This window comes from Budorcas taxicolor, chromosome 4, assembly GCF_023091745.1.
Source record: "Budorcas taxicolor isolate Tak-1 chromosome 4, Takin1.1, whole genome shotgun sequence".
NCBI classification, from domain to species: domain Eukaryota; kingdom Metazoa; phylum Chordata; class Mammalia; order Artiodactyla; family Bovidae; genus Budorcas; species Budorcas taxicolor.
The window spans coordinates 46134969-46155210 of NC_068913.1; the positions used below are offsets into that span (position 1 = coordinate 46134969).

At 38.7% G+C, this 20242-nt stretch overlaps 1 protein-coding gene across 1 annotated transcript in view; it reads right to left on the bottom strand.

The window, feature by feature from the left end:
- FBXL13 (F-box and leucine rich repeat protein 13) overlaps positions 1–20242 on the bottom strand; it is a 211693-nt gene that overhangs the window by 53580 nt on the left and 137871 nt on the right. The window contains exons 13-17 of the mRNA XM_052638386.1: positions 13091–13189; positions 12431–12548; positions 12172–12334; positions 5747–5866; positions 4901–5027 (exon numbers count right to left, since the gene is read on the bottom strand). Of these exons, the coding sequence (XP_052494346.1) occupies positions 4901–5027; positions 5747–5866; positions 12172–12334; positions 12431–12548; positions 13091–13189 (627 nt within the window). The remainder of the gene's footprint in view (positions 1–4900; positions 5028–5746; positions 5867–12171; positions 12335–12430; positions 12549–13090; positions 13190–20242) is intronic.

A 20242-nucleotide genomic window follows, 5' to 3' on the forward strand; every position in this document is an offset into this window, starting at 1 on the left:
TCATGTCCATTGAGTCGGTGATGCCATCCAGCCATCTCATCCTCTGTCGTCCCCTTCTCCTCCTGCCCCCAATCCCTCCCAGCATCAGGGTCTTTTCCAATGAGTCAACTCTTCGTATGAGGTGGCCGAAGTATTGGAGTTCCAGCTTCAGCATCAGTCCTTCCAATGAACACCCAGGACTGATCTCCTTTAGGATGGACTGGTTGGATCTCCTTGCAGTCCAAGGGATTCTCAAGAGTCTTCTCCAACACCACAGTTCAAAAGCATCAATTCTTCAGCGCTCAGCTTTCTTCACAGTCCAGCTCTCACATCCATACATAACCACTGGAAAAACCATAGCCTTGACTAGATGGACCTTTGTTGGCAAAGTAATATCTCTGCTTTTCAATATGCTATCTAGGTTGGTCATAACTTTCCTTCCAAAGAGTAAGCGTCTTTTAATTTCATGGCAGCAATCACCATCTGCAGTGATTTTTTTTCACCTGGATTATTGCTTTATAATCAGTCACTGACCATTTATGCTTAGTCACTCAGGCATGTCTGACTCTTTGTGACCCCCTGGACTGTAGCCTGCCAAGCTTCTCTGTTCATGGGATTCTCCAAGCAAGAATACTGGAGTGGGTTGCCATTTCCTTCTCCAGGGGATCTTCCTGACCCAGGGATTGAACCCAGATCTCTGGCATTACAGGTGGATTCTTTACTGCCTGGGCCACTAGAGAAGCCCTAGTGCATTATTCCCATGTCTGTCCAGCAGATAGAGTGATCTTTTCAAAATTTCAGTTTTAATATTTTATGGCCTAATTGACAATACTGAATGTCCTTCTATTGCCAACAAGGCAGAGAACAAATTCACTGTGGCTTCTGGGCCCCTCATGACCTGGCCCCTGCCTACCTGTCAAACATCATCTCTCACTACTCTCCTCACAATCAAGCTATATCCAAATGTGCAGATGTCTTTAATGCCAACATACTTTCAACCTCTTTATCTTTGTGCAAGCTGTTTCTGTGACTTACCACATACCCCTTCTCCTTCTCTTGTAAAAGAAGGTCTTCTCTGACTTTGATTTAGGTTAGGTTTCCCTTCTGTTTGTTTCCTGCACCCATCTCGTTTTATGACCATTGTTCCACACCTGTCTTCCACTAGAATATAAGGGCTAGGAGGAGGGGCCGGGTCTGTTTTCCTGATTCCAGTACCCTTGGCACTGAGCACAATGTAGTCAGAGTAAATATTTGTTTACTAAATATATAGTATGATTCAAACTGAAAACTCACTATTGAAAAGAATCGTGAGTGAACGTAATTGTTAGAAAACATAATCTATTTTTTCCCAAAGGTATAAATGGTCACATTTGACCTCTCGTAATATCTGTAACATTCCAGAGTTTAAATCCTAAATGTTAAATCTGTAGTCATATTTGCACTTCGTCAGACCTACAGTCCAGGCTGGTGTTAGCTGCCCAGTTTGACATCTGGGCTGACTCATTTTAATTTGACTGTTCGAGGTTAGCTTCCAGAGCTGTTGTACCTTGCGTTGTCAGTCATTTGCCGCTTAGGTCAGAATTTAACTGTCTTGGAGGAAGAAAACAATAGCCTTCAGAAGACTAATTTTTCCATCTTCTAGCAGAAAACAACTAACTTTCTTTTCCACAGGTATTTTTCAGATTGTTTAATTTTTTTTTTACAAGAAAATAAAAACAGTGAATGGGACTTGAGGCTATATCCCTAAATTTTATACTTATCCTCAGTTGATAAAAATTTTAATATATGATCTTTGAAAATAAAAACCGAGTTTTTTTGCAAATGCTAAAAACTAGGATAGAGCATCTAAACCTCCTTTCATTAATTCAACAAATGTTCACCAGATACTTCAGGTTGTGAGGAGTGCTGTGGTGGAATTATATTTTGATGTAATTTATAACGTGCTTTGATCCTTCTCATTACCCTTCTCATTACCCAGAAACAGCTGGGCCTTCTGCTTGTATGTGTCAGGGAAGGGTTTTTACAGAACAGCACAGTAGAAAAACATCCTGGACTTGTAAGCTTAAAATTCTAAACCCTGAAAGACTTGGAGCATGACGTTTTTAAAAACCATGTAATCAGTTGGAACATGTCTTCCACCCCCAGATTATATAAAGAATCTATGCCAAGAGAAAAGACAGGGAGCAAAGAAGGAAAGAGGGGAGAGGAGAAAGAGAAGGGAAAGGGGAAGGGAAGGGAGAGAGCAGAGCAGAAAGGAGGGGAGCTTGGAAGAAGAGGGGAAGAGAGAGCCAGAGGGAAGCAAAAGGATGAGATGCTGGGATACAGGGCCCACTTCCAGACCTCCCTGGACTCTATCTCCTGATAGGTTGGGAATATAAGAGTACATGAGAACTCATTCTATCTTTCCCTTGTATGCTTGTGAAAGGCAACAAGGGATCAGAGTTTCCCTATGCTCATCATTGTACCAGCTAAAATCTAATGAGGAAAGTAAAAACAACTCTTGTTTGAAACTGAGGAAATATAATCATGAAAGAAAATTGACTAATAGGTTATTAGACACCTTAGGAGCCTAATGGAATAAGGACAAAATCTAGATATTAGCAGTAGCAGGAAGCCAGTACCATGCCTATGCTGGAAGGACAATGGAAAGAGATAGTGTTTCTAACAGCCCAAAGTCCAAGGTCATGTGAGAAACTGGAACCACAACAATCCTGACCGAAGGGAGTAGATCACAAAAGAAATGCAGCTGATAATAATAATGCAGGGAAAGGTGGACAAAAACCCTGGCCTCTCCCTGCTTCTGAGCCTCCTGTTGTTCACAGATACTTTACAAGCACCAAACCCAGCTGGAATCTAACTGACATAAGTCAGCCACTCTGTAGAAAAGTAAGAAGGGTGAGGCATGGGTCTGAGAACAAATACACCCAGATGTAAAAGTGGGACAGTATCTGCAGGGGATGTCTGGGACTGTGGACCTAAGAAGGCCTCACAGAGTCCCCACACCTCAGGATGACCCAGAGGGGCCCAGAGCAAGGCACATATGACAAAGGAGCCCCAAAACTTGAGGGGCCCTTGGAGCTGGGACAGGGAATATACATCTGGGATTTCCCTGGAAGGAAACCAAAGACCAGATGGGCTGTCAGACACTTCAGGGGATTCCACCTTGGAAAAGACAGCATTGAAGGAGAAGGCAATGGCAACCCACTCCAGTACTCTTGCCTGGAGAATCCCATGGATGGAGGAGCATGGTAGGCTGCAGTTCATGGGGTCGCTAAGAGTCGGACATGACTGAGCGACTTCACTTTCACTTTTCACTTTCATGCATTGGAGAAGGAAATGGCAACCCACTCTAGTGTTCTTGCCTGGAGAATCCTAGGGACAGAGGAGCCTGTTGGGTCCCCTCTATGGGGTCACACAGAGTCGGACACGACTGATGTGACTTAGCAGCAGCAGCAGCAGCAGATGATCTCTGACTCAGCGGCTATACTTGAAAATATAAATTGCATTTATTTTAATAAAGTTTGTAATTTTGTCCTTGAGCTATTAAAAAAAAAAAAAACTACTAAAAAAAAAAAAAAGACAGCATTGAGAAGACCAGGCTTGATTTCATCATAATGAGTTGACTACATGTAACTGTCCCAACCTCCCCATCTCATTCTACATTTAGACAACACTCCAACACTCCTTAGTTGGTAAAGAAGCTGCCTGCAGTGCCAGAGACCTAGGTTCGATTCCTAGGTTACGAAGATCCCCTGGAGAAGGAAATGACAAACCACTCCAGTATTCTTGCCTGGAGAATCCCATGGAGAGAGGAGCCTGGCAGGCTACAGTCCATGGAGTCGCAAGAGTCAGACACAGCTTAGCAACTAAACCACCACCACCAACAACATTCCACGTGAGAGGAGAGGAGACCAGCTAGCAGAATGGAGGCCAAATCTAAATTCGCTCTTAAAGAAGAGAAAGAAGTGTACCAATAAACAGACACAGTTCTTTATTTAAAAGAGCCTACTGAATGTGTGGGGAAAGATGGACGTATAACACAGGTATCAGTAATGTGGTGAGAAAGAGGTCATGGTAAAGGAAACACTGAGGCTGCAGATGTACACAGAGAAGTTGCTGTATTTGCTGTACGGTAGGACTTCTCAGAGAAGGCCTCAGAGACAGTGGTATTTGATGAGACTGAGGGATGACTAGGGATTTAGCAAGCAGATGGGGGAGAGATCCTCACCTCTGTTGTCTTCTTCTGTCTCTCCTAATGCTCTGATTTCAAGAGAAGCCAGCATATTTATTATCTAACTGCAGTCCATTAAAGTCTTTCAGAAACATGACAAATCTCTGGATTTATCTTCATTTTGAATGGAGCAGTGCTAGAATGATAGGATGGGTGTGACCTGTGTTTCAACACTAATGAGTAGCTACAGCAGCCTGCAGGAAATTAGTTTCTTAAAATATATCCTTTTATAGATTTGAAGAGGCCATTTTTATTCCCCCTCTTATTTTCACTTTTTAAAAACTTATTTTTTATTGAGGAGGCCATTTTTAGATTTCAGTTTTGAACTAAAGACTTGGATCTAAAAGCACTAAGGTAGTCTTTTGGAATGTGTAATCCACAAGGAAAATATATTTAAGCCATCTAAAATATATCTTCACAATGAGCAAATGTCCATAGTTGAAACAAATTTCAGATCTAACAGTCTGATCTGTCAGGACTTTCCTGCAAATATTGTATTTTGCCATTTTTTGAAGTAGAAACAAAACCATTGATTTACAAAACCTCAACCATCACTATTCCAGAAAAAAATTTCCAACTTACCCTTTATAATCCAATAATTTAAGAAACAAATAATTGTTGTTCTCTCCATTGTTTACAAAATGGAAATGATTGTGTTACAGAAAACAATAGAAGTCATTTTTTTTTTACCTCATTAGAGATATCTGTTCCAGAGAGATCAACTGATACCAACGAAAAGATGTTTACAATAAATTCAACTCCTAAGTCAGTCAGATGTTCACAATTTCGTAAATTCAGGTAGTTTAAATTACAGCACCTGAAAGAAAGTAGCATGAAAAATTAAACTTTTCATAACCCTGTCAAATAGCAATTTCTTTGCATAAAAACCATCTGGGGAAAGCAAATGCTATTGAAACAAGGATTTTATTTTTCTCATCATAATGTTAATAGTAAGCTTAAAAGTGGACAATATACAGCTGAGTGAAATATTTTTTCTGTGATTTCACTTCATATTGCAATTTCTGATAAGAAAAAAATATTGCATGCATGCATGCAAAAAACTCATATAAATACCAAGATGAATAACCACTAAAAGGACAAATTTAAATCTCTCCTTTTCCTTACACATTTACTACAAAAATTAGACTTCACCCTGTAGTGTACACAAGACCTTTGACAAGTAAAGAGGATCAAGAATAAATTCACCCACTAGAGTATCCCTTGGGATACACTGGAGTAAAGGTTTCCTTAGAGACAATGTCCTTGAAAAGGACAGATAAGTCACCCAGGTATAGCTATTTATAACTTTTTGCGTGATTCCATCTCAAACTTTCTCCAAGGTGAAATTAGTAATAAACAGAGATAGAAAAATATTAATCTATGACTCCAATATCTTATTTGGTTTAACTGAATATTGGACCAGCTTCTAGGCATCCCTGATGTTTTCCAAATGGCTTCAAAAGTCCATCTCTGATCTCTCATATCAACAGATATACAGCTACTAATAATATATGTAATATTATTGTTTTATCATACCGTTCTGATAGTTTTGCAATGGAGGCATCACTCAGGTGGATACAGTTACTTAAGTTTAATTCTCTTATCTTTGTGCTTGCAGGACCATCAAGAAATTGCTTTAGTCCCATATCACCAATTCTGTAGGAAAGAATAAGGAAAGCTCTACCTGTGATTTTATGTGTAAATATGTACAGTACTATTAAAATAAGAGCTACTACATCCAGTGCATTCCAGAATGGCAAGGCAATATCTATATCTGGTATTTTGCCCACATTTGTAAACCAAATTTGGTTATGTAGCTTTTACTTTAATATAAAATATATAAATGATAGTAATAGATGTATTAATAAAAATGCTATTCCTGTTCATTTGTTCATTTAATTAGGTGGCATGACTATTAATAAAACAGATGGCCTGCAAGGTTTCTTCCCTGAAGTTAAAATCTGATCATGTTAAATAGTGCCTGTTGCAATCTCCTGCAAAAGAAAAAAGACCAAAACTTAGGATAGGGAGAAAATACTTACAATCAAACTACTATGAAAATCTTGGATGAATTTCCACTAAGCACAAGTCAGTTTAGCTGGACTAGAAGAAACCCAGTAAGTTACGTATAGATCCTTTCTGAAGCAGACAAGACCTGATGCTGTAGGAAGACCTTGACCTCAGTCTTCCCACACTGTCCTTAATCAGAGACACCTGTGTGTCAGTGCCACCCCTCCCATAAGTCCTGCTTTATAGTGATTCTCTCAGTTATAGTCAACAAGAAACACACTTTTAATAAAATGACAAGAAGAAAGTTGTGAAGTAGCATTGCTGCTGCTGCTGCTGCTGAGTCGCTTCAGTTGTGTCCAACTGGAGAAGGTAACAGCTTCCCACTCTAGTATTCTTGCCTGGAGAATTCCATGGACAGAGGAGCCTGGCGGGCTACAGTGCATAGGGTTGCAAAGAGTCGGACACGACTGAGTGACCAAGCACACACACACAGGAAAAATCATGTTTATGGTCATTGTAAATCAAATCTTACTCTAAATTTTGGTTGCCTTTGAATGTAGATTACAAATTTCTGAATATTAAGTATATTCATAAGCCTAATCATAAAAAACTAAGTCATCCTACAATCTTTTAAAAAATTACCTTTTAACCAAATAATTCTTAAAAATACTACTATGAAGAGAAAAATCCAAGTCATGACTTTTTATGCAACATATAGTGTTAGTCAATGGCACCCCACTCCACTACTCTTGCCTGGAAAATCCCATGGACGGAGGAGCCTGGTGGGCTGTGGTCCGTGGGGTCACGAAGAGTCGGACACGACTGAGCAACTTCCTTTCCTTATTGTGTTAGTCCCTCAGTCATGTCTGACTTTTTACGAAACCATGGACTGCAGCCTGCCAGGCTCCTCTGTCCATGGAATTCTCCAGGCAAGAATACTGGAGTGGGTAGCCATTCCCTTCTTTAGGGGCTCTCCTGGACCCACGGATCAAACCCGGGTCTCCTGCATTACAGACATATTCTTAACCATCTAAACTAGCAGGGAAGCCCCTTTATGCAAACATAGCTAAGTCACTTCAGTCGTGTCCGACTCTGTGTGACCCCATAGATGGTAGCCCACCAGGCTCCCCCGTCCCTGACATTCTCCAGGCAAGACCACTGGAGTGGGTTGCCATTTCCTTCTCCAATGCAAGAAAGTGAAAAGTGAAAGTGAAGTTGCTCAGTCATGTCCGACTCTTAGCAACCCCATGGACTGCAGCCTACCAGGCTCCTCTGTCCATGGGATTTTCCAGGCAAGAGTACTGGAGTGGGGTGCCATTGCCTTCTCCATTATGCAAACATAATACAGCATAAATACAAACTGAAGGAAAAATAATTAGGAATTCAAAAAGAATATAATTAAGGTACAGTTTTGTATTAGACTTGATTTTTGACAAAAGTGGGACATAAAAATTAATACAATTAATGTAATTTAAATTCCATGGACTATTGAAGTATATTCAACATGATAAACAACTTAACCATCAACCTTCCCATCAGCCTTACCCCTAAATAAATACTCCAAAAGACAGAGATCACATTTTTGTACCATGATTGTTATAAAACTAAAAGTTAGTAACAAAATTATAATTAGATATAAACTACTTAGATATCTGAATACATTTTTAGTAAATAATTCTGGACAAAGAAAAAGAAACTCAAGTAAGTATTATAAAACTATATATCTTTCCAAAATTTGTGTATTTAACATAATTTCAATTAATATCTCAATAGGATTTTTTTCTTAAATGTGACAAAAGTATTCTAACATTCATTTGGAAGAATAAACTGGCAAAAATATCTAATAATTTAAAAGAAGACGACTCATGAAGAGAGTTTCAGTCTGTTAGATATTAGAATATATTTTGTTGTTGTTTAGTCACCCAGTCCTGTCTGACGCTTTTCAGTCCCAGGGACTGCAGCGTGCCAGACTTCCCTGTCCCTCACCATTTCTCAGAGTGCCCAAGTTCATGTTCATTGGGTCGGTGATGCCATCCAGCCGTGTCATCCTCTGATGCCCTCTTCTCTTTCTGCCCTCAATCTTTCCCAGCATGAGGGGCTTTTCCAATGAGTCATCTGTTCACATCAGATGACCACAATACTGGAGCTTCAGCTTCAGCATCAGTCCTTCCAGTGAATATTCAGGGTTGTTCTCCCTTAAGATTGACTGGTTTGCTCTCCTTGCTGTTCGAGGGACTTTCAGGAGTCTTCCCAGCACCACAGTTCAAAGGCATCAATTCTTTGGCGTTCTACCTTCTTTACGGTTCAGCTCTCCCAAGCATATGTGACCACTAGGAAGACCATAGCCTTGACTCTATGGACCTTTGTCAGCATAGTAATGTCTCTGCTTTTCAACACAATGTCTAGGTTTGTCATCACTTTCCTGGCAAGAAGCAATCGTCTTCTGATTTCACAGACTTCTCTGGTAGCTCAGATGGTAAAGAATTTATTAAGTATAATGATAATAGATAACACTTATTGAGTGTTTATTAAGTGCCAGACACTATTCTAAATATATTATATGAATTGATTTATTTTATCCTCACAACAATCCTGAGTATATACTCTTTATTTTCCCCATTTTTACAGATAAAATACTGTGCAAGATTAGATAGAAGACAGATGAATGATTGAAAGAGAAAAAATAGCCTGAAAACACACATTTATACACACACACACACATACAGACGTGAATCTGTGTTTATATGTATGTATATATAAATTTATATGATAATCCAGGAAGCATAAATATCAATAGAAAGGATTATTTCACATAATGGCCAAGCTGATGAGTTAATGTAGTTAGTTGTAAACCTGGCTGTGCATCAAAAGCACCCATGTTGCTTTTTAAGAAAATATGTTAGTTGGTGTTCCATCATTAGATATTCAGATTCAGTAGCTCTGGGATAGAGCTTGGGCATGTGTAGTTTTATTCAGCTCTTCAGGTGATTATGATGCTCTGGAATTTTCATTTTAAATCATAAATATTTTTAAAATGTAGCTTTCTTTTACTGATTCCTAATATAACTGCACTATAGTAAGAGAATCTAGTTTCTTGATACCAGTACTATAAAAGTTGTGAGGACTTGCTTTAAAACTTTATACACAGTCCATTTTTTGAAGGATTGATATGTGGTTGAGAAAAATATATGCTTTGATTCTCAAATTTCCCATATTAAGTGTATCTTCTATAGATGAATTTAAAAAAATCTAATCTAAAACTCTAAATTAAACCTCCCCTATCTTGTTATACTCTATTACATTTTTCTTTTTATTTTTTCACTCTGCTATCATATCTTCAGTTATCTTCCAACTTTGTATTTCTCTCTTCACTGAGTTCTAATCTGCTGATTAGCAATCCATTTTATTTCAATAACTATATCATATTTTTTCATTTCTAAAAGTTAGTTTTTCAAATTGTTGTTGTTTGGTCATTAAGTCATGTCTGACTCTTTGTGACCCCATGGACTGCAGCACACCAATCTTCCCTGTCCTTCACTATTTCCTGGAGTTTGCTCAAACTCTTATCTATTGAATCAGTGATGCCATCCAACCATCTCATCTTCTGTCATCACCTTCTCCTCCTGCCTTCAATCTTTCCCAGCATCAGGGTCTTTTCCAAAGAGTTGACTCTTTGTATCAAGTAGCCAAAGTATTAGAGCTTCAGCTTCAGCATTAGTCCTTCCAGTGAATATTCAGGGTTTATTTCCTTTAGGATTGACTGGTTTGATTTCCTTGCTATCCAAGGAACTCTTGAGAGTCTTCTATAGTACCACAGTTCGAAAGTATCAATTCTTTGGCACTCAGCCTTCTGTATGGTCAAACTCTCACATCCATACCTGACTACTGGAAAAACCATAGCTTTGATTATATGGACCTTTGTAGGCAAAGTGATGTCTCTGCTTTTCAATATGTTCTGTAGGTTTGTCATTGGTTTGTCACATTTTCTTCCAAGGAGCCAATGTCTTTTACTTCCACGGCTAGTCTAGTTATTTTTATCATATTTTGTTGCCTGCTCATATTTCTGGTTCCATTATCTATTTATTCAAACATTTTATACATAGTTACTTAATATTCTATGACTGATTCTTCTAATATATGAATTACTCAGCTCAAATTTATATTGCATATCTTTGTACACTTGATGACTCATATCTTCATACATTTGATGGTCTTTAATTGTGAACATCTATTTATTTGATCTTAACCTATGGGAATCCCAGGTGCTTAAAGAGAAGATGCTTTCCTTCAAAAAAGCTTGCAGATAACTTCTTCCAGGGGCTTGGGCACTATCTACTTGAGACTATTTTGTCCCTTTTGAAGGGTCCAAACACTGCAGAAGTCTCATCCTGGTTCCCTATCTTGAGTCTTACTAAAATTGATTCTCTCAATGCCAATGTTGAACATTTACGCTAATAGCAGCTCCACCTTTTATGTTTGCTTGCCCTTCACTCTCCATTTCAGAGAGTCTGCTCATTGAGAGAATGGTGATGAATCATGAACTGGATATTTCTCTTACTCTTTGTAGGCTCAGCAATGTATTGAAAGTATGTTTCATTAAGAATCTAAATTGTTTGTATTAATAGCAAGGAGTCCTTTGAAGTGTTTTGTCAACTGTACTGCTAGAAGCATAAAAACCTCCATTTATTTTTAAAATTAATTAACCTACAGAAGCCTGAGTGAAATATATGAGTGCAATTCAATTTTATTTCATGTTAATACAAATAGGATTAACTGTTACGTTCTTAGTTACTCAGTTGTGTCCAACTCTTTGAGACCCCGTGCACTGCAACCCACCAGCCTCCTCTGTCCATGGGGATTCTCCAGGCAAGAATATTGGTATGGGTTGCCATGCCCTCCTCCAGGGGATCTTCCCAACCCAAGGATAGAACCCAGGTCTCCTGTACTGCAGGTAGATTCTTTACCAGCTGAGCCACCAGGGAAGTCCATTAGCTGTTGTATGATAGCTTCCATATTGTGCTTCCATCATGATGCCAGCTTGTTCATGAGCTTGCAACTACAAGATATCAGCGGGGGATTTAGTCATCTGCAGGATTTACTGAGTGTGGAGGATCTGCTTCTAAATTCACTTACATGTCTGTTGGTAGGAGGCCTCAGTTCCTTATTGGCTATTAACTAGAGGCTTCATTTCCTAATCCAGGTTTTCCCATTTCAAATCCTGTCTTTGCCTTCCCTCCCAATCCTCGGTGCCTCCCCATTTTAATAATAGGGACCATGGGTTAAGATTTTGTTTAGCTTAGCTTATTACTCTGACTTGTCTTATGTTATGTAAACTATTAACCAATTTCTTTGTAATCACATGCTGTTTTGTTATCTTCTGGCCCCATAATATTTTAAGAAATTTACATAGGAAAGAGGCTGAGATATCAATTGGGAAAGAAATTTTAGCAAGAATTGGATCCTTGCCCACCTGAGAATGCCAGGTTAGAAGCCTATTTGTAGCTCAGGTGAAAAAAACGGTTTCAGTAAGAACTTGCCATCTGTGAGCAGATCCACATAGAGGAAAAATCTAACTAGTACCCCAGAGTAAACACTTCAGTAAGATTGGTTCTTCATAGGCAAGTCAGAAAGTCCAGCTGGGAAAAAGACCTATTAACTGAACTAGCTGTGAGAACCTTCACTAGGATAAGTAGCCCACAAATGTTCTAGTGAATTCATTTAATCTTATAAGAGCCTGTGATTCCACATATCCTGAGCATTCCCTGATCATCTCCCCGTGCCCACATATAACTAGTCTGGGTTGGGTGCCCCTCCTTTATTTTACCACAGAACTCTGCACTTACCTCTACTTAGATCCCTAACTTTCATGTTTACTATACTAACAGTGAGCATCTTGAGGAAGCTTGGAACATTCTAGATAATCAGTGTTTCTTGACAGAATGACTGTTTACCTTACACAGTTTGCCAGATTCAACACAGTGAGTTGCTTCAAAGGTGAGAGTGATTTGAGGCTGCCATCTGTTATTCCCTTGCAGTCTACCATGTAAATGTGACTGATGTTTGGATAACTCTTGTCTATAAGTTTGAAGCATGCATCAGTAATCCTTTTATTTCCTGTTTTTAAAAAAAGAAAAAGTTAAGGCTTGTATTTGAATCACCACAAGATTAAAAGTAAAAATTAATGCTAAACTACTTTTTAATATCTCACACCTTCAAATCGGATCTTTTTGATGTCACAAGCAGATAGAGCTTTGAAAGTACTATCAGAAATATGTGGTGCACCAATGAAAACTACTGATGAAATACGACGGCATTTTTCAACTAAAGCCTTTAGAAGGAAAAAAATAAAAGATTAATCAGATTATATAGAACACATTTATCAAAGTCATGAGATTATCTTTTCTCTCAGTCTTTTCAAAAACGGACACATTAACTATTAAGTTGCCCTATTGTCAAAGAAAATGGGAACTTTTACTTTTTCCAATATACTTTACTACACTTACATTTGAGTAATGCATAGGAATCAACTAAATGATATCACAAAAGATAGGAAAACATGAGACAATGGAATGCTGAAAGAAATCAGAACATTTAGAAGCTTAACATGTAGAACCAGACTTAAGGTTTATGCTTAAGCTTACATATGATTTTGTGAGATTTGATTGCAATATCATTGAAATAAAAATATCCTAAATGTGAAATGAAGTTTCTTAGGGTATTTAAAGATTCAAATGTTCAAATGTGTATATAAATTTCATATAAACATCAACTGGAATGAAAAGCCCACTCATATTTTTTAGTAATTCAAGCCACTAGAAAATATGCCTACCAAATAGGACTGAGAAGAAAATGTAGTTTCCAAATACCTACTTTTACACAGTTGTCTGTCAGAGTTGGCATGTCATTGATAGTCAGATGCATTATCCCACTGCAGCTGTTTGCAATGTTCCTGAAGCCTTGGACTGAAATCTGAATTGTACAAAGTTGGTGAAAATGATGGGAGAACTCATTAGCATCACCTCTAATAAAACCCAAAGATAGTAATAATCAAAGATGTGTTATGATTGGTTTACTGTGTTTTAAAATTGAAACCATAACATGTTGCAGACGTAAAAAGGAAACACATATTCTAATCTTGATTTCTTTATATGTATGTTTTGTGAAATGATCACCAGGGTAAGCCTACTTAACTTGTTATTCTATTTTGTATTGAAGTAAAATTCATATAACATAAAATTAGTCACTTAAAGTCTCTTAACTAAGGAGAAATATCAATAACCTCAGATATGCAGATGACACCACCCTTATGGCAGGAAGTGAAGAAGAACTAAAGAGCCTCTTGATGAAAGTTAAAGAGGAGAGTGAAAGAGTTGGCTTAAAGCTCAACTTTCAGAAAACTAAGATCATGGCATCTGGTCCCATCACTTCATGGCAAATAGATGGGGAAACAGTGACTTTATTTTTCTGGGCTCCAAAATCACTGCAGAGGGTGATTGCAGCCATGAAATTAAAAGACACTTACTCCTTGGAAGGAAAGTTATGACCAACCTAGACAGCATATTAAAAAGCAGAGACATCACTTTGTCAACAAAGGTCAGTCTAGTCAAGTCTATGGTTTTTCCAGTGGTCATGTATGGATGTGAGAGTTGGACTATAAAGAAAGCTGAGCACTGAAGAATTGATGCTTTTGAACTGTGGTGTTGGAAAAGACTCTTGAGAGTCCCTTAGACCGCAAGGAGATCCAACCAGTCATCCTAAAGGAGATCAGTCCTGGGTGTTCATTGGAGGGACTGATGTTGAAGCTGAAACTCCAATACTTTGGCCACCTGATCCAAAGAGCTGACTCATTTGAAAAGACCCTGATGCTGGGAAAGATTGAGGGCGGGAGGAGAAGGGGACGACAGAGGATGAGATGGTTGGATGGCATCGCCGACTCAGTGGACATGGGTTTGTGTGGACTCCAGGAGTTGGTGATGGACAGGGATGCCTGGTGTGCTGTGGTTCATGGGGTTGCAAAGAGTCGGAGATGACTGAGCAACTGAACTGAACTGAAGTAATCATAATTTTGAATAGTCACTTCTGTGTAGTTTCAAAACATATTTATCACCCTTAAAAAAAATCCTTTTACTTATTAAGAAGTTGCTCCCCATACACACCTCCCCTAGCCCCTGGCAATCACTAATCTGTTTTCTGTCTCTATGGATTTACCTATTGTAAATATTTCTTACAAGTGGAATTATGCAGTATGTAGTCATTTTGTGTCTAGTTTCTTTCACTTGCCCTGATGTTTTTGAAGTTCAAAATATAGTATGTGTCAGTACCTTATTCCTTTTTATGGCTGAATAATATTTTATTTCATGGAGATACCACATTTTGTTTATCCACTTATCTGTTTTAGATCTTTTGGATATTTTGAATAGTGTTGTTGTGAACATACATGTACATCTATTTGTTGTACCAGTTTTAAATTCCTTTGGGTATACACCTAGGAGTGAGATTGCCAGACCATATGGTAATTCTACTTTTAACTTTTTAAGAACCAGCAAAATACTTTCTACAGTGGCTGTACTATTTTACATTCTCACCAACAATCTACAAGGGTCCTAATTTCTCCACATCTTTGCCAAAATTTATTTTTTATTTTTTCATATTTTCCTTTTTCAAAAAATTTCCTGAGTTTGAAGTAGTACCTCATTGTAATTTTGATTTGCATCCCCCTAATGACATCTGCATTGCAGGCAGATTTTTTACCAGATTTTTTACCAGCTGGATACTGGAGTGAGTAGCTTATCACTTTTCCGGCAGATCATCCCAACCCAGGAATTGAACTGGGGTCTCCCACATTGCAGGCAGAAAATTTACCAGCTGAACTACCAGGGAAGCCCAATGACTAATGAAACTGAAATCTTTTCATGTTCTTATTACTTGTTTGAATATCTTCTTTAGGGAAATGTCTATTCAAGTCCTTTGACTATTTTTCAATTGGTCATTTGTCATTTGTTGAGTTATAAGAGTTCCTGTATATTCTGGATTCTAGACCCCTAGATATATGACTTAGAAATATTTTGTTCATTCTTTAGGTTGTCTTTTCACTTTTTAATAATGTCCTTTGATACACAAGTTTTTTATTTTGATGAAGTCCATTTTCTCAGCTTTTTCTTTTGTTGCTTATGCTTTTGATGTCATATCTAATAACCCATTGCTAAATCTAAGGTCATGTAGATTTATTCTCAGTGTTTTCTTCTAAGTGTTGTCATTTTAGTTCATATTTAGGTCATTGGTCCATTTTCAGTTAATTTTTGTATATAGTATGAGGTAGGGAACCTACTTCATTTTTTCATGGATAATCCACTTGTCCAGCACCAGCTGTTGAAGAGAATATTCTTTCCCCAACTGCATGGTCTCGGCATCTGTGTTGGAAATCAGTTGGCCATAACGGTGTAGATTAATGGACTCTCAATTCTATGTGTCTGTCCTGTGGCAGTACCACACTGTTTTGATTACTATAGCTTTGTATGTTGATTTCTTTCAGCTATCATTATCTACATTAATAGAAGCAACAGTGGTAGAGAGTGTTCAAAAATAGTTACTGGTCAAAAGATCAAATATATTTCCCTATGAATTATCTTAAAATAACATTGTTATTTAGACTTTATTTCCTAACAAATGGTCATGGATGGGCAATAAGATGATGCTCTGATTCAGTAATGGGAAAGTAAGACTCTTTCCAAAAACAAATATCAGGGGGAACTCTCGTACCAAGTCATCTTCACAAAATGACAGGGAGATAGAGGAATAGCAGCCGTATATATTATGATCTCAATGTTGTTTTAAAAAATACATGTGTCACAGACAAATAGACAAAAAACTAGAAACACTTCAAAATATTGTTTATCTTTGGATGCTGAGCTCATGAATGAATTTTATTTTCTTTTGTGTTTTAAAAATCTTATTTAATGAGCATATAATTCTTCTGTAATCAGAAAAAAATGAATAAAAGGAGAGAAGAAGGAAATTCAGTCCTCTTCCTCACACAGTAGGTTTGCAGTCACATACCTAAAGAAATCTAATGTATGCTGAAAGTGTCTACTGAAGACTTCTGCTCCAGGACATGGTCCTTTTAACTTGTTAAAAAGCCAAGCCTCTAGGTGATATTTGGCCTAAAAATGTCCTGGTAGATGATTTCAAAGACTTCCCGGTAAAGCTCAGGGAAACATTTGCTGAATTCCTCTTACTCCTACTCCTCAGTCATGGACTGGAAGAAAAAGTTTCTGATAATAGGATCCAAAATGTTCCATGGGAGGCTGTGGTGAGCTCTAGGAACCTAGTAGGGCTCATAATAGCTATCATTTAAATAACACTTATTGTTTACCAGGCACTTTTTAAGGCAGTTTTCATATTGTTATTCAGTTACTCAGACATGTCCAACTCTGCAATTCCATGCACTTCAGCATGCCAGGCTTCCCTGTCCTTCACTGTCTCCCAGAATTTCCTCAGATTCATGTCCATTGAGTTGGTGATGCTATCCAACATCTTATCCTCTGCTGCCCCTTTCTCATTTTATGATCAGTCTTTCCCAGCATCAGGGTCTTTTCCGACGAGCTGGCTCTTCACATTAGGTGGCCAAAATATTAGACCTTCAGCTCCAGTATATTTTCACATAACTGGTCTGTGTCATCCTCACAACCACCCATTATGATGTGGGTCCTAATGCTACTGTGTTAGTCTGGTTTTCCCCAGAAAAACAGATCCAATAGGAGACAAGTAGATAGAGAGAGACAAATAGATGGAAAGGGAGGAAGGAAGAAAAAACGTGCATAGATAGATAAAGTTCTCACAAGGAACTGGCTCAAGCAGCAACAGAGGCTAAAAAGTCCTAACATCTGCAGTTGGTAAGCTGAAGAACCAGGAGAGCTGAAGGTATTGTCTGAAGACGGGCAGGGACTGATGTCCTAGCTTGAAGACAGGCATCAGTTCAGTTCAGTTCAGTTCAGTCGCTCAGTCATGTCCAACTCTTTGCAACCCCATGAATCGCAGCACGCCAGGCCTCCCTGTCCATCACCATCTCCCGGAGTTCACTCAGACTCACGTCCATCGAGTCCGTGATGCCATCCAGCCATCTCATCCTCTGTCGTCCCCTTCTCCTCCTGCCCCCAATCCCTCCCAGCATCAGAGTCTTTTCCAATGAGTCAGCTCTTCGCATGAGGTGGCCAAAGTACTGGAGCTTCAGCTTCAGCATCATTCCTTCCAAAGAAATCCCAGGGCTGATCTCCTTCAGAATGGACTGGTTGGATCTCCTTGAAGTCCAAGGGACTCTTATGAGTCTTCTCCAACACCACAGTTCAAACACATCAATTCTTTGGTGCTCAGCCTTTTTCACAGTCCAACTCTCACATCCATACATGACCGCAGGAAAAACCATAGCCTTGACTAGATGGACCTTAGTTGGCAAAGTAACGTCTCTGCTTTTGAATATGCTATCTAGGTTGGTCATAAATTTTCTTCCAAGGAGTAAGCGTCTTTTAATTTCATGGCTGCAGTCACCATCTGCAGTGATTTTGGAGACCAGAAAAATAAAGTCTGACACTGTTTCCACTGTTTGCCCATCTATTTCCCATGAAGTGATGGGACCAGATGCCATGGTCTTCATTTTCTGAATGTTGAGCTTTAAGCCAACTTTTTCGCTCTCCACTTTCACTTTCATCAAGAGGTTTTTTAGCTCCTCTTCACTTTCTGCCATAAGGGTGGTGTCATCTGCATATCTGAGGTGATTGATATTTCTCCCGGCAATCTTAATTCCAGCTTGTGTTTCTTCCAGTCCAGCGTTTCTCATGATGTACTCTGCATATAAGTTAAATAAGCAGGGTGACAATATACAGCCTTGACGGACTCCTTTTCCTATTTGGAACCAGTCTGTTGTTCCATGTCCAGTTCTCACTATTGCTTCCTGGCCTGCATACAGATTTCTCAAGAGGCAGGTTAGGTGGTCTGGTATTCCCATCTCTTTCAGAATTTTCCAGTTTATTGTGATCCACACAGTCAAAGGCTTTGGCATAGTCAATAAAGCAGAAATAGATGTTTTTCTGGAACTCTTGCTTTTTCCATGACCCAGCGGATGTTGGCAATTTGATCTCTGGTTCCTCTGCCTTTTGTAAAACCAGCTTGAACATCAGGGAGTTCACGGTTCATGTATTCCTGAAGCCTGGCTTGGAGAATTTTGAGCATTACTTTACTAGCATGTGAGATGAGTGCAGTTGTGCAGTAGTTTGAGCATTCTTTGGCATTGCCTTTCTTTGGAATTGGAATGAAAACTGACGTTTTCCAGTCCTGTGGCCACTGCTGAGTTTTCCAAATTTGCTGGCATATTGAGTGCAGCATTTTCACAGCATCATCTTTCAGAATTTGAAATAGCTCAACTGGAATTCCATCAGCTCCACTAGGTTTGTTCGTAGTGATGCTTTCTAAGGCCCACTTGACTTCACATTCCAAGATGTCTTGCTCTAGATAAAGAGTATATTTTCCCTCTCAGCCTTTTGTTCTATTCAGATGCTCAACAGATTAGATGAGACCCACCAACATTGAGGAAGGCAATCTGCTTTAGTCAGTCTAGTATTTAAATATTGATCTCATACAGAAACATCATCATGGACAGACCTAAAATAATATTTATCCAAAAACTGAGCACCCATGGCCCGTTCAAGTAACACTAAAATTAACATCACAGCTTCCGTGAATATTTTGGACGTTGACTTTTCCTAGACTCATGGTTAATGCTCTTTTTGCTCTTGGCTGCTTTCCTGGCTGTTCATCTAAGCTTGCCTGGCCACGTTTTTATCCAGATCAGCATCTTTGAGACCATCCACCCCATCTGGCACCACTAACTGTTTGACTCATACACAACTAAAAAGAAAGCCCTAAGACCTTATTTTTGCCCCATATTTTCAAGTTAAAACACAAAGTCTCAAGTCTTAAAACTTTAATTCTAAACATTTAATTAAGGAACTTAGTCAGTCATAAAGGAAATCAGTCCTGAATATTCATTGGAAGGACTGATGCTGAAGCTCCAATATTTTGGCCACCTGATACAAAGAACTGACTCGCTGGAAAAGATCCTGATGCTGGGAAAGATTGAAGGCAGGAGGAGAAGGGGATGACAGAGGATGCGATGGTTGGATGGCATCACTAACTCGATGGACATGAGTTTGAGCAAGCTCCAGGAGTTGGTAATGGACAGGGAACCCTGGCGTGCTGCAATCCATGGGGTCACAAAGAGTCAAACATGACTGAGCGACTGAACTGAACTAAGTGTCCTATAGTTAAAATTTGAAATCGGTAGGGGAAACATTCCATTTTAAAAAATATTTTAGTGAAGTATATAGTTGATTTACAATGTTGGGTCATTTTCTGCTGTACAGCAAAGTGATTCAGATATCTGTTCTTTTCCATTGTGACTTACTACAGTGTATTGAATATAGCTCCTTGTGCTGTGCAGCAGGACCATGTTGTTTATCCATCCTATGTGTACTAGTTTGCATCTCCTAATCCCAAACTCCCAATCAAAAATTCCATTTTTAATGCTTGTGTATGAATATTATTTAACTTGTATATCCTGAACTTTATTATTTAGACTGTATAACTTAATTTTTATTATTTAACTTGTGTAGCTCTGTGACCAATCATGTTTTTTAGCACTGTGAAAGTTCTCACAGAGTATATGTGATTATACTATGTTGTGAAAGGTCTCATAACTGACTGCTCACACTTAAAAGGCATACTACAAAATGTCTGGAGGCAGGAACAGTAAAAGAAGAGAGGCTGTTCTAAGGAGCTGAGACCTCTATAGACTGAGGTAGCCCTAAGAGATGAGGAAATGGAGACTCAGATCTCTTGATCGATTTTCTCCAGATTACAGATTGGTAGAGCAAGAACACAGATGTGCAAATTCTTAATCCAGTACTCCTTCTGATTAACATTCTTCAACAATAACATCCAGTTCAACTGTTCCACCCCAGCTTCCAAAGC